Source organism: Rosa rugosa, chromosome 4 (assembly GCF_958449725.1).
Source record: "Rosa rugosa chromosome 4, drRosRugo1.1, whole genome shotgun sequence".
Lineage (NCBI taxonomy): Eukaryota > Viridiplantae > Streptophyta > Magnoliopsida > Rosales > Rosaceae > Rosa > Rosa rugosa.
Window position 1 is genome coordinate 9,135,453 of NC_084823.1, and position 14,270 is coordinate 9,149,722.

General features: G+C 37.1%; 1 protein-coding gene across 1 annotated transcript; it reads right to left on the reverse strand.

Moving 5' to 3' along the window:
• Positions 1 to 10,071: 10,071 nt before the first annotated feature.
• On the reverse strand, positions 10,072 to 11,748 carry LOC133745303 (pentatricopeptide repeat-containing protein At5g65560-like). Its single transcript, XM_062173363.1, has 2 exons — positions 11,636 to 11,748; positions 10,072 to 11,256 (listed from the first exon to the last, which is right to left on the reverse strand). Exon 2 carries the CDS (start codon positions 11,248 to 11,250, stop codon positions 10,339 to 10,341), a length of 912 nt encoding a protein of 303 aa, XP_062029347.1. The 5' UTR covers positions 11,251 to 11,256; positions 11,636 to 11,748; the 3' UTR covers positions 10,072 to 10,338.
• Positions 11,749 to 14,270: the final 2,522 nt, after the last annotated feature.

Here is a 14,270-nt window from a genome sequence, read left to right on the forward strand (position 1 = left end):
TTGCTATTACAACCAAAACCTAACACCAGCATTTTAATTTTTGATTTTTTTGGTTTTTCATTTTCTGTTGAGTAATTTTTCTTTCTTTTTCATTCGTTTTCCTTTCTTTATTTTTTCCTCTCAACAAACAACATCGATATTGAGTAACACTGAAAAGTACAATGAGTAGATGCAAAACGGCATCGAAATTAAACAAATACACTTTGATGATGATAATCTTTACTATTATAAAGAGAAGTGTTTGCTCTCTAAAACTGAAATTTTTTACCATTTTAACCCTTATATATTAAAAAATTCTTAAATATAATTAATCAATGAATATAATATCGTAAATTGTAAAATAGAAAAAAATAATAATAAAAAATAAAAGAAATAGTAGAAAACATGGTAATTGTATGAAAAGTTTCCTCATTACCTTTAACTTCTCTCCACACATATAGTGGGTGGGCCCTGAGTATATAACTATAGAGTTTTTGTCTATTTATCCCATTTTTAGAGATTTTTTCCCACTTACTCCATTAAGTTTTTTTAATTCCCCCTTACCCAAAACACTCTAAGGCCCTTTCAAAAAATAGCATTTTTCATGAACTTGGATTGGTCACTTTTGACAATACCCCTGCTCATGCTGCCCAAACTTTCTTGATGATTTGTCTGATGTAACTAGAGCTAGGAGGACTAGTTTTTGTTCCAGTTCTTAGTTTCTTTTTTTGCTTTTGTTTGGGCCTTTTAGGTCCCGCTTGTAACCAAAAAAAAAAACACTCTAAGGCCTCGTTTGGATGGCAAGAAATCCTGATATGGAATTGGAATTAATTTCATTTTCCATTTAGATGTGGTGTTTGGTTGAAATTAGATATTGAAAGGGAAATAAAAAATGAGATTTGACTGGAAATTGACTCCCTCTTAAAGCCTGAATAGAATTACATAGTCATGGGTGGTATTTTAATTCCATTTCCCACTATCAAATGCAAAATTACATAAATTATTCCTCTAAAAAAATTATATTCCCCCACCAATATTCCTTATAAGTTGATGTCATATTTGTACTTTAATTAGTAAAACGGCATTAATGAAAATTATAATTTTATATTTCATTTTTATGACTTACCAAACACTACAATAGGAATATAAAATTAATTCCAGAATTTAATTTCCAGTAATGTTCCAAATACCTACATGGAAATATCAAAACCTATTCCATTCCATATCGATCTGGAAAGGAAAATAAATCATTTTCCTATTTTGATATTCATGTCAACCAAACGGGGCCGAAGAAAGTCTTCCCTAATACCCCATAAAGTTTTTATTTTTTTAATACCATTTTACCCTCATTCATGTGTTACTTAGAGAGAGAGAAAATGGAAGAGAGAAAAACCATAGGAGACTTTGCCGGAGCCCGGTTACCTGCAGCGGGAATCCGGTCACCGGTCGCCGGATTCCAGTCACCGGCCGCCGCGCACCGGACTTTTCTGAAAACCTCTCCAGAGGTCCCCAAAGAGATCGTCAGAGATCTCATAGGTCACCGGAAATGTTTATTACCCCCAATAGACGTCTATTGCCCCCCAATAGACGTCTACTGCTCCCCAATAGAACTTTTAGTCACCGAAATTGGAACTAATCTTCTTAAAATTAAACAAATAAAACTTTGATTAAATAAAAAAAACGAAGAGATCACATCAATTCAAAACGTCTATTGTCCCCCAATATACGTTTATTGCCCCCCAATAGACATTCAAAACCTCTTTTTTTTCCTTTCCTTCTGCCTCATTACTTTAAAAAAAAAAAAAAAAATTTGGGCACCCAGAAAATGATCTAGGCACCGAATCGAAGCAAACCCACCGTTATGTTGCTTCTGCTGCCCAACCATATCCACGTCTTCTTTGTCAAAGTTCCCGGCGAGGCGATAGCAAGCGACGAAGTAGTTTGGATGTGTTCTCTTGCCTGGTGAAAGGCTTAACCTGAAACCGAAGTTGGGCTAAGAATCCGGTCAGGACTTGACGAAGAAGAACCCGAGCAGACCAGCGGCGACATTCAAGGACGGGATGTAATCTCGGATCGGGCCTGCCTCCGTCTCCGACCGCAACAGATTGCTTGATAAAAATTGACGGCCCGACGCGCAGCAGATTGCTTGTTTGAAGATCCTCTGGCAAAAACCCGACGACCCGACGCGCAGAACCAGAAACTCACCCCGGTTTCATCTCTGGCCTCTCGGCGGCAGTGTCTGTGTTCTCTGTAGTGGCGTCTCCGTTCTCTGCGGCGGTGAAGGAGTCGCTGGCGGCGGCGGGCCTTGACGGAGCTGATGATTGATCGTAGGTGCAGGGGAGAGAGAGAGAGAGAGAGAGAGGTGTTGGGGAGAGAGAGAATAGTGGCATACAATGTAATTTATTAATTAGTCTTAGGGCAAAATTGACATTTTATTTTAAATTGGGTTAGTGGGAATTAAAATCTGTTGCTGGGGTAAGTGGGATAACTTTTGCTCATTTTTGGGCTTTGGGTTAAGGACCCATAACTATATTAAGAACACGGATACATTTCTTTACTAATGTAGTGTGTCTAATAAAGTAATGATCATGTATCCTTCAACAGACACTTGCAATGTCAAACCATTGAAGAAGTTAAGAATGAATAATGAGATTCTTTTCTTCGCTGATGATTCATTATTTTTCTTAAGAGCTTCTTTATCTAACTGCTTGAAATTAAATGAGATTCTCACCAAGTACTGCATTGGTTCTAGTCAGATAGTTAATTTCTCAAAGTCTAGCAAATTTTTCAGCCCTAACACCTCAGATGCTATTTGCTCTCCTATCTGTGATCTGCTATTTTGCATCCCTGAGGTGGACAATCCTGGTTCTTATATATATATATATATATATATATATATATATATATATATATATATATATATATATATATATATATATCTTGGTTTGCCTACCATTTGGGGAAAATCTAAGAAGGAGGCTCTCGTTTTTATCAAGAAAAGGATCACAACGAAAATTGGTGGTTGGAAAATGAATTCTTTATCTATAATATCTTGGAAATTTGTATTAATTTTTGACGATTTCAGAAATTGTTATGTTCATTTTAGGACAATTACACTGTTTGGGGGGGGGGGGGGGGGTTGGGTGTGGGTGGAATTATTTTTGGACAAATAATTACTCGAAACGCGTCGTTTTAGGGAGTTCAAGGGTTGACTTTTTATACGTTGAGTTTCTCTAAACACTTCCTTCATTAATGTCATAAAGCGCATCGATACGAGTTCGTGGATATGCGGCACGCGTAAATCGAAGATCATGTGAAGAAGTTATGGTATGCGGAAGTTATTTATATTTTCGGAGACGCAGCGAGATTCAGAAGTGAGTAATCTCTCAATGTTCATTTACGAACTGAGTTACCTTATCGTTTGGGAGTTATTTATTTAATTGCAAACTATAGTTGGTATTAGTGGCATTCCTGAGTGAACGATTGTGTGTGTGTGTCTTATCCAGAGCGGAGCTCCGCTTTGAAATTAAAGTGTGGATTTAGAGTTTAGGGTCACTTTGCGGTCGCATATCCACATCTTGACCGTTCGATTTTTAGGTATTAATGTATAGATCATCTCTGCAAATTTTCAGCCAAATTGATGATCGTTAAGGTATCTAACTTGCTTAAACCAATGGATAAACTGAATATGTCCAACCTGAACCGTACTAGCTTTAAGGTAGTTATCAATGCCTTAATGATCATCAATTTGGCTGAAAATTTGCAGAGATGATTTATACATTAGTACCTAAAAACTGAACGGTCGAGATGTGGATATGCGACCGAAAAGTGACCCTAAACTCTAAATGCACACTTTAATTTCAAAGCTCTGTTTTGCTCTGGATATGAGATATATATATATACACACACACACAAACGGAGCTGTTCAGAAGCGGACGTCCGCAAAACAAAAAAAGTGCGGACATCCATCCTCACAGCTGCATCAGGCGTCGACTGCGGCGCTGCTCTTGCCGGACGAAGACCCTGGGCATCCCAGACGGCGTCCCATGAAGATGAAGGCCAAGGTGATCGAGGTCGAAGGTCTGGGCGGCTAGCCCTTGCGCACCATCAAGGTCAATTGTAAACTCATAACCGATGAGTCCACTGGCAAGAAAAAACTGAAGATCGAAGCCTGGTCTCCATCCGGCAGTAGCAGCACCGCCGTCGGCGCCTAATCGAGGCGAGAGGATGGACGACAGCGCCAAATCCGCACTTTTTCATTTCTGCGGTCGCCTGCTTTTGATTGGGCATGTATGCATGTATGTGTGTGTGTGTAGTTATGTGAAAACATCTAGCTACAGAAAATGCATTTCGCAATATACTCGATCTAAATACATGCCACGTAGGTGACTCTACCGAAAGAATTTACAGAAGTAATATATTTAATAACAGTTTCTGCCACGTAGGTTAAAAAAAAGGTTCGACTTTATATTGCATTTAAGGTTAAAAAAAAAATCATAGGTACCAGAAAATGCATTTCGCAATATACTCAATCTAAATACATGCCACATAGGTAACTCTAACAAACGAATTTATAGAAGTAGTATATTTAATAACAGTTCGATACTTGAGACACCATTTGTGGTAAAGAAAAATTATAGGTACAAGCAAATACCTTTTGCAACAATACCATCCAGAGTTTTTACCCATTTTGTTTTTCATCCGATATACAAATGACGGTTCCCAGGAATATAGGCTTAGCCTTTCGGTGGGTGCCTAGTGAAGGTGCATTTTGGTACGAGTGCTAACGGTGGGGTATTTTACATTGCCATCACCACACCAAAGCTTGTCCTACTCCTGTTGGTGTCCGAGTACTGTGTGGCTCTTTTCTGTGTGGAGTTCATACACATCTGATCTTTTTCGTTATCTGAGTCAGGTGCCTCTCCACTGCAGTATTTGCACCTTTCTATTCTGCTATGATTTACAATGCATTTTCAAGTACCTGTGAGTCTGTTACTATCTGGTCATCTGCTTTTGGTAACAGACAAGTTTGGAATTAGGAATCACATTCAATCACTTGTATAATCTCAATTTGTATATGCTATCAATTTGTCCATAGTGGCATGATCTGCAATTGAGTTAGAGAAGAACGTAATGATCACAACTTGTATAGTTGTTTTGTTTCAGCAGAGAACTTGTAGATATTATACTTTGAATATATGTCCAAGTTTTGGAATCAAAACCGCCATGTCATTGACACTGCTTGATTTGTTTGGTGACTTGCACAAAGTTAGTGCTCAATTTAAAACCCTATCAATGTAATAAGACTAAGTAGGGTATCGTTCTCAACCGGGGATTAAGGACTTATTAATTCCTGAAAAATAAAATGTTAGAAAAAAAAATTAAAGAATATATATATATATATAGACACACACACACATACATTTTTACGATTCACACATAGAAGGGGATTTAGGAATTTATTTTTGTAATTTAACAACTAAGTAATCATATACATGTGTGACACATCAAAACACAGAATCAAGTAGAATTATATGGATGGAACGAAATTAGGTGTAATTAACTACTATTAACATGTTGGCAAGGTTTCAAACATCAAATCACGAATCAAAATATGTCATAGCATAGAATCAATCAAGAACAAAGATGAACGCATACAAAGTTCTTTTTACTTCCCTTAATTAAATTAACTAGATGAACGCACCATAGTTAACCCTATTAAGCATGCAATTACTAGTGGTAGCTAATCACTAACAAAAACACTTTTAACGCATGAAACACCATGGAAGTTTGATAAACTCAAGCCAAGAACACAAGTTAGAACGCTAATCAAGCATGCAAGACTCATTGTTAATTTACCTACGTAATTTTAGACTTTCCACTTAAATTATTAAAGCCTAGAACGCTAGCACCTTAATATGGATTTAATTACATGTTCATCAACCTAAGTATGCATTCAAAGATCAATTAACACATAAAAGATGGGATTGAAGGTCAAAATTAACAATCATGCAAACGTACATATCTTGAAATCACAACTTTTCAATTAGAAAACTTAAAACCTAAAACATGCTTCATAGTATTTGAAAACTACGTACATATCTAAAATCAACACTTCATCATCACAAGAAATAACAAATCATAGAACAATAAAACAAAACCCGAAATCATATTAAAATCGAAAATTGTTTTACAAAGTTCTAAAAACCGAAAACATAAATAGAGTTTCATGGTTACACTTTTTGATCTTCAAGGACGCAAGAAACTTCAAAAGGTGGTGGAGTGGATGAGGATCACGCGCGGCAAGAATGCTTGAATTGAGAGGAGGATGCTTCACGGCCTTGAACTTGAAATTCTTGAAATTGTCGAAACTTGGAAGAGAAGGAGAAGTGTTTGTGGCTTTTGATTCTGAATTTTATGGTGTGTAGAATGACTTCACAAACCTCCTTTATATAGTGAACGGCAAGGGCTAGGGAATCAAGGTTGAAATCTACTTGTGACATCATCCGACCAATGAAAATATTCCTTGAGAATTGGAGAGCAAGTCACCTTGTAATTGCCGAAATCTCCCTTGTACCTAGACTATATTTCGGCCTCCAAGTATTTAGAATGGAATCAGGAATCCAAATTCAATATTTATTCATTTATTTTCTTCTCCAAAATTCCATAGAAATCCAAAACTAACGTACCCAAATTAATGTTTGTCAAAATCTTCTAGTATTTTCCTTTAATGCTCACCGCATAGAGCAAGATTTATGGGCCATAGACTCCTCAAGACGTCATGGATGATTCTAGAGACTCATGTGCAAGTCACATGCTTCAAACTTTCGGCTAGACTTCTCCAATTAGGCCAATTCGAAACCCATCTTCATAATTGCCGAAATTCCTTCATTTATTCTAGAATATTCTTGTACAATCTTGAGTCATCTTCAAGACACAACATCTCCTAGCCTCACCAGGTCTCCTAGCAGCATCAGAACTCCTAGTGTGATCAAGACTCCTAGTCCAACTGGGACTTTGTCATTTCTTCATTTCCGAACATCATTTTTCCAAGCTCGTTCCTAGTTGAGTTAGGATTCCTACTTCAACTGGGATTCCTTTTCCTGGTAGAACTGGGAAAACTTCATTTCTCCATTTCTTCTCATTTCTGCGCCTATAACTCCTTACCTTCCATTTCCAGACTCAAAACTACCTAAAAACACAAAACAAGTTAGAAATGATAATGTTAAGAGAATAACTAAGCAAAATGTAGAATGAAATGTACTAAAAAGATAGTCAAAATTAGTCTCAACATTTGGCAGAAAACTAGTTTGAATATTATACTTATGTGATGGTTTTTCCATCAACTGACAAAGGGAATTGGTAATGTTCTTGGATAATTTTCTTGTATGAATTGAAGAGTTGTTATAAACTCTCTTGCAATCTAAATGCAGAACCAAGGGTTTGACATTATTTTCTTCTTTGTTTGCTTTCTCAAAGATTATATTGTGTAGTGTCCTAGTGTAGGTATCTGATTAGCTACCCTTCAAATAATTGCACAAACTACGAGGGCGTCGAGGTCGTGAAATTTGAACAGAAGAGAAGAATGGACCAAAAAAGAAACAAAATGCAGGGAATTCATAACTATAGGACTCTTGACTCTTGTACTGAGTCGAAGTTTCAAGTTTCTTTTTCTTCCCTTAATCAATCGATCAATTTTGTATTTCTGAAATGTACAAACTCATGTGCTATAGAAATGTTTCTTACCAGAGACTTGAAGAGAACAGTTTCTGTTCTAAAAATGGAAATTGTAGTTTGCTAGATAGTAGAAGCTTTGAAAGCTAGAGGAAAGCTTACATTGGTCTCTTCATAAGCTGTGACCTTGATTATGATGAGTTTATAAGTGCAGAATAATATAACTTCCGGCTGGAGTTTACAAGACTATCTTTATAACAACTGGATGAAGGTTTGATTCCAATCCGATGCAGGGCCTGTATAGAGCAAACCCACGGTGTGGTACATCAATAATGCTGCTACAGAAACACAAGAGAAGCTCAGAAACTTCTTGGTGAGAAAACTGCAGGAGCTAATAGAATAAAAAATCATAGACTTCCAAAGGAGTTTTGTTGAATGGCAATGTAGCGATATCATGGATATGAGCAACTATTAGAGTCCTAGGGATGAAAAATCCATCTCCTAATGAAATGTATTGACCTACTGCTTAAACATCTCTGGAACCTGTTGACTCCATGTTTTTAAAGATAAAAATTCATATTAGCAGAACAGAGGAAAGTCTATATCTACTTCCACCATCTTTATCTACTGATTTAACAGAAATTATGTAAATGTTATTTTTTAGTACTCCCCATTAATGAAACTGGAGTCTGGAGATTTTCTCTAGTAATTTTGTAGTAATTCGGCTCTAACCAACAAAGAATTTTGCTCACCGCCCTTCCAGTCGGTAAAGCTTCTATTTGTTTTAGATCATCAAATCGTGTGGAATTGTAAGCAGGGAAAGCACCTTTTGCTTCCTTATCTGAACACACCTAATATTGCTCTCCAGAAAGTATGTATTGCAAAAACTTGTGCAAGTAAAGCACACCATATAATACTGTAGATGAAATAAAACAATATAAAAAAAAGAAAAGGAAGTGGTCTGGTACCTACACCACCAAGCTCCTTAGGGAGCACAATGCAGAAGACTGGGTTTATATGGTACTCCAACTAATGCAGAGATAAGAAAACGGTTCGACAAAGTTAATACCATTCTGCAAAACCTCGCCTGCGCATCTTACCAAGTACGATGGCATTAGCAGCTACTAGCCCAGCGAACTCATGTTTACTAGCAAACGAGGTATATGCTACTCGATAAACAAATGTTATTATCCCTCCAACACATAATCTTCAGATGATCAAGCAACTAAGAATCATAACATTTCAAGCACTTGTAGATGACATTGGTGGTATTGCCATGCCCAGGAGGATCACATTGGCCAGTATGGCTAGGTGTCTTTTGTTGTGTACTTGTGTTTGTAACTTGAAAAGAAAAAAGTACGAAGAGTAGCCAATGGTATGAGGTGTCACACATTTCAGGGGCAACAATTGACGATTAGAGATCAACCATACATCAAAACTCGAAAATGTTTCCACCTAAGAAAGATTGAGACCGACTTTTAACACCCTCACTCAATTATACATAGGCCATTTGGAATAAGTCCCTTTTTTTTTTTTTTTTTTTTTTTTAAAGCACATTTGTGTCCGAAAATAGTTATTATTCATTTACCTTTAAGGCTTGTTTTTTGGTGAAAGCAACTGGGGCAAGAAACATGGTAACGTTTACACTACAAAGGTATGAGCAATGCATCCATCGCTGGGCACGAGATATTAGCTCGTGTGCCGGACTCGAGAATAATTGGGGGGAGGCCTAACTCTAAAGCAAAATTTGCAATCCCATGGATGTTACTAGAATCTGTGTCCTGGAGAGAGGATATATACGGCTCCTGCCTAAGCTTCCCCCGTGTTCTGCCCATGAAACTATTTTACGTACAACTATATCACAAATGTGGAGTAACCAGTGCTGTTGCACAATTAAATGAATTAATGGGGATATCTTTATCACAAGACAAGCAATCTCTATCACCAATTGTTGCACCTTTTCCTTAACAAAAGGATCCCTATTTGAACACAATCATGCATTAAGAAGTTTTTGCAAGTTAAGTAGACTTTATGATCACTGCATATCGTTCTATGTGATCAATAACAATTGTAACTTTTAAAACAAATGCAAGTACAGAAGACCATAAGACTATTATATATCCTATGTCATCAATAACAATTGTATCATTTCAAACACAAGCAAAAGAAGGGAAGTGGTCTAGTACCTACACCATCAAAGCTCCCTAAGGAGGCAAACTCTACAATGCAGAAGACGGGACTTAAACTGGTACTCCAATGACACTCCAGTGGGATTAACACCACCATATCTTCATGCCCAACATGTGAACAGCAGAGTTTCATATGATTTAAAAAATTCATCAACTAAAAGAAAAAAAAAGAAAGATGAATGCGAGCAGAATACCAGAATGAAAGAAACAGATATTAAAGGAATTAGCACACTGCAAAATACTTAGATGTCATCATTCAAAATCAAAGAGAACAGCACCATATGTCCATATCCCATATTGAAAACCAATCCTACATGATTTCAAATTCAATGTCAGCACTCACACTACTCCAATGTCGCATTCACAATGAAATTGAATAGCAGCAAATCCCCCTACTGAAACTCAAGCCTACACGATTTCCTATGGTCACTAGCTACCCCATATCTTAAACACCCTAATCCTAAAGCTGCTGGCATTACATCGATTAAGCAAAGCATCAGCCCTTCAACTTGGAAAGCGCAATGTTGATAACCCTTCTAATTAAAGGTTTTGGCCTTCCCTTTAGAACTTCCATCATAGCCTTTGCATTTGGCACAAACCCCTTATGCATCATCAACTCCACCAACTGTTTGCCCTCCTCCTCAGCTGCCTTGTCCTCCTGCATTGCAAAACCCTCTATCACAGCAGTGTAGGTAGCAGCATTGGGCCTCATACCCTTGTCCATCATCTCAACCAACAACTTCTTGGCATCTCCACAGTAGTTGGGGTCGGCAGTGAGTCCCTTGATCAAAACTGCATAAGTATAGGAGTTTGGAGCAACCCCAGAGGCTGACATGTGCTGAAAGGCCTTGAGAGCAGCATTGGTATTGCCCGCAGCGACCACAACCCCAATGACATAGGTGTGGACTGCCACAACGGGCAGTATGGCCTTCTTAAGGAGCTCTTCAGCTTCGTCAAGGAAGCCGGAATTCACCATAGAATTGAAGAACATAAACGCAGATTTCTCAAGGGAACTGTAGTCCTGAATCATGTCAAATTTTTCTTTCATGTCCTTGTCCTCACAATCTTTGGTCGCATCCTTGAAAACCTCCATTGCATGTTTCTTGAGATCATCAGCAGAAGAGTTGCGAGAATAAGAGTATGACATTACTTGATTGTTCCCAATGACAATAGTGCGGGTGGGCGGCTCAGAGTGAACCTTAATTAGCTGCTCTAGGGCTTCATCAACGATGGCGAATTTTGCTATAGATTTGTACAGCTTTGCCCCATATTTGTGAAGGGAGTCTTTGTCCCGAATCATGTTCAAGTGTTCTTCCAAGGACTTGTCCAAGGCCTTGTCCTTAAGACCATCCACTACATATTTCTTGATGACACGGACAGAAGAATTGGGGGAACTAGTACTCGCCATTGTTCCCTGTAGTTTAATAGCAGCAGAAATTAAATTCGAACCGAATCAGGGAAGTAAATTTAGGGTTTCTAATTGAAATCAAACAATCAGAACATTACTGAAACAGAGTCTAGAAAAGGAGAGTAAACAAAATCATGGGGAAATGAAGTGAGGTTTTCTATATGAAACAAGCTAAATCTCTTTCAGGGTTTCCAAAAGGAGACGACGATGGTCTTGGTCTCACAAAAGGAAAGGAGAAATGAGCAAAACTGAAGCTAGGTTTTCAGTTTCCTATTAGAAACAAATTTAAGTTAACTAGTAGCTACTGTGCGAGAATTAGAGCAATAATCTGTGCTAGGGCTCCTAACTAGAAGACGATGATGATATCGGACGAAAGCTCACTGACCTTTCTCTGGTGATCGGCGGCGGTGGAGCTCTGGAGGGTTGAAACGCTGCGTTTTGCTCCGGGAGGAGAGAGAACAGTGCGGATAAATGAAAATGTCCAAATAAGAATATTTTTTGTCCGCCAGATGGTTCGAAGCCCATTTCAAGTCCTATTATTTTATTTTATTTTATTTTTTTACATCAAAACTAATCAACGAGAATTCTTAGTATCTGAAAAAAAAAAAAAAAAAGACTTCAAAAAGTGGACGCAAGCGATGAGGAAATTTATAAATTTGTGACCTATATACTAGCTAGATGATCAGCTGTCATATTCCTTTCTCATAAGACATACTAAAAGTTATATAATTGAGTTTCTCCTGAGAATACTAAATATATTGAATCCAAGAAGAGATGCGCCAAATGAGCTGATATTCTATAGTATCTATGAAAGCTATGGGGATAAGAAATATAGTAACGCTTACACTACAAAACTATTCACTCGCAATCATTGTGGTTTAGGCAACGGAATGGCGAATTTTAGATTTCAATTTATGTATCCAAAATTGATGGAATCGAAATGTCCGTATGTATTATTATTTTATAGTAAAAAAGAAATTTACAATTAAACTCAACTGATACTAATGAAAAGAAGATATCAAAGATGGATGGTTCTATTTAAACCTCCTAATTTAGCATTTGGATCTTCTTTCTTTTTTGTACAATTTTAAATCCCATTTTACCCTTTTGCAAACATTCAAAAAATTTTTTTAACATTTTTGATCGATCAAGATAGAACTTGTTTACGGTAACAACTAACAACAACTTTGTTTAATTTTAACCAGCTCTTTCTAAAGCTTATCTACCTCTATATTTCCTCTCTTCACTTTTTGCTGAGCAGCAAGTCAATAACACATCTTACGTGCATTGTCTATGTTTATTTTACATTCGGTTTCCTTTTCTTTTTCCTCTACTACTATTCTAGGCTTCTAGTAAATAAGAGTAAATCAAAACATAAAATTTCAAATCCTTCGCGGAGGAGCAATGAATGTCAGGACCTTACATTCATCTATTTATCAAGTCGACGTCAAGGGTGGTTATTTTCATATTAACTTCGGCTTTACCCCGCAAGTTGTTTTCCTGATATTATTATTACATTATGATTCTCTTTTGTTGATGAATTACTAGTATCATGGCTAATTGTTGTTTTATTTTTCAATCCAAAGACTAAGGATATTGAACCAGAAGAAAATGATTGTCCGATTGTACTGCTAAAACTGAAAGTTCATCGACTTTGAAAGATCATAATTGAAATAATGTTATTGATTCTCCCAATCAATGTTGGCCTTCAATATCAGATTTTTTAACATGTACCCCTAAAATCTATTAAGTCTTTGAGCCTCCCACTTTCTTCTAGTTCCTCATCCCCAGTTGAATTTTTAGGAATTTTCAAGTCATCCCAACTCAGCAAGCTGCAAGCGAAAATAATTTTGATTTTGCGTGATATAATAGTGTAATTGCATGTCACGCCCCGAATTTTGAATAACAAATTCAAATCCGAAACATGAATTAAACAACTTAATCAAATAAACGTTCTGAATTTTTTTCATAAACAACCACACCACACGCCACTCAAATTTCCAAATCTTGAAAACCTCGAGTTAATTATTACAACTCACTCATACAAGGTAAATTTGTAAAGCTCAAACTGAGCATAACAAACCTCACAAAAGAAGGAATTAAAGTAAGTGCTGCCCCCCTTAACCAGCTCGGTCTCCGTCCCGATTATCCTGACTTGCAGGATTATCCGCTACACCGTTTGAATAGTGTACCGGGATTGCAACAACACAAAACCCGGTAAGCTTTTGACAGCCCGTTGAGTAAAAAGAAATGAACGGTTGATTTATTATAACACAATACTTTTAACTCAAGTAACAACCAAAAATCTCAACATCTACAAGGAAACATCAACCAACTCACGGAAATCCACAAAGAATACATTTCCAAAATCCTCTAACCACAATATCACCACTCTGGTCCTACAATTACTCAACCCCATATATCACCACTTTGGTCCATCCCAACAACACGTTAGAGCTCTAACTATATCGCTACCTGTCGCCTTGGCCTAGGTTCAAGTAATACGACATATCACCAGGTTAACTTAATAACCCTCGAACTTTGGGCTCCCAGCCCTCAGAACGATATACTCCGGTTAATAATAAACCGTCGAACTTCGGACATCCCCGTCCTCAGAACACAAACACTCCGGTTATCCTTAACCGTCGAACTTCGGACACCCCTGTCCTCAGAACCCTACATTCTCCACCTCTATACATCCCACAATGTCAACCATGAATATCAACATGAACTCATCAATCATGATCATCGCATATAAATATGGTAAGTCACATCTCAATCCATAATAATTAAATCATCACAATTCCACACTCTTCAATGTCACACCATTCCACATATAATCACGTAAATATATATATACGTAATCACCCACTCAGGAATGACCACTAATACCAACTATAGTTCACACAAGAAAATCGTGAAATTCATTTTGTATAATTAAAATCGTTTTACTTACCTATGGAACGTAGTTGATCAAGTCCATATGATTTAAAACAAATATTTATTCCATAAATATTTTC

Excerpts from the sequence above, each read along its gene's own strand:
- LOC133745303 (XM_062173363.1), bottom strand. The coding sequence starts at position 11,250 with ATGGCGAGTACTAGTTCCCCCAATTCTTCTGTCCGTGTCATCAAGAAA.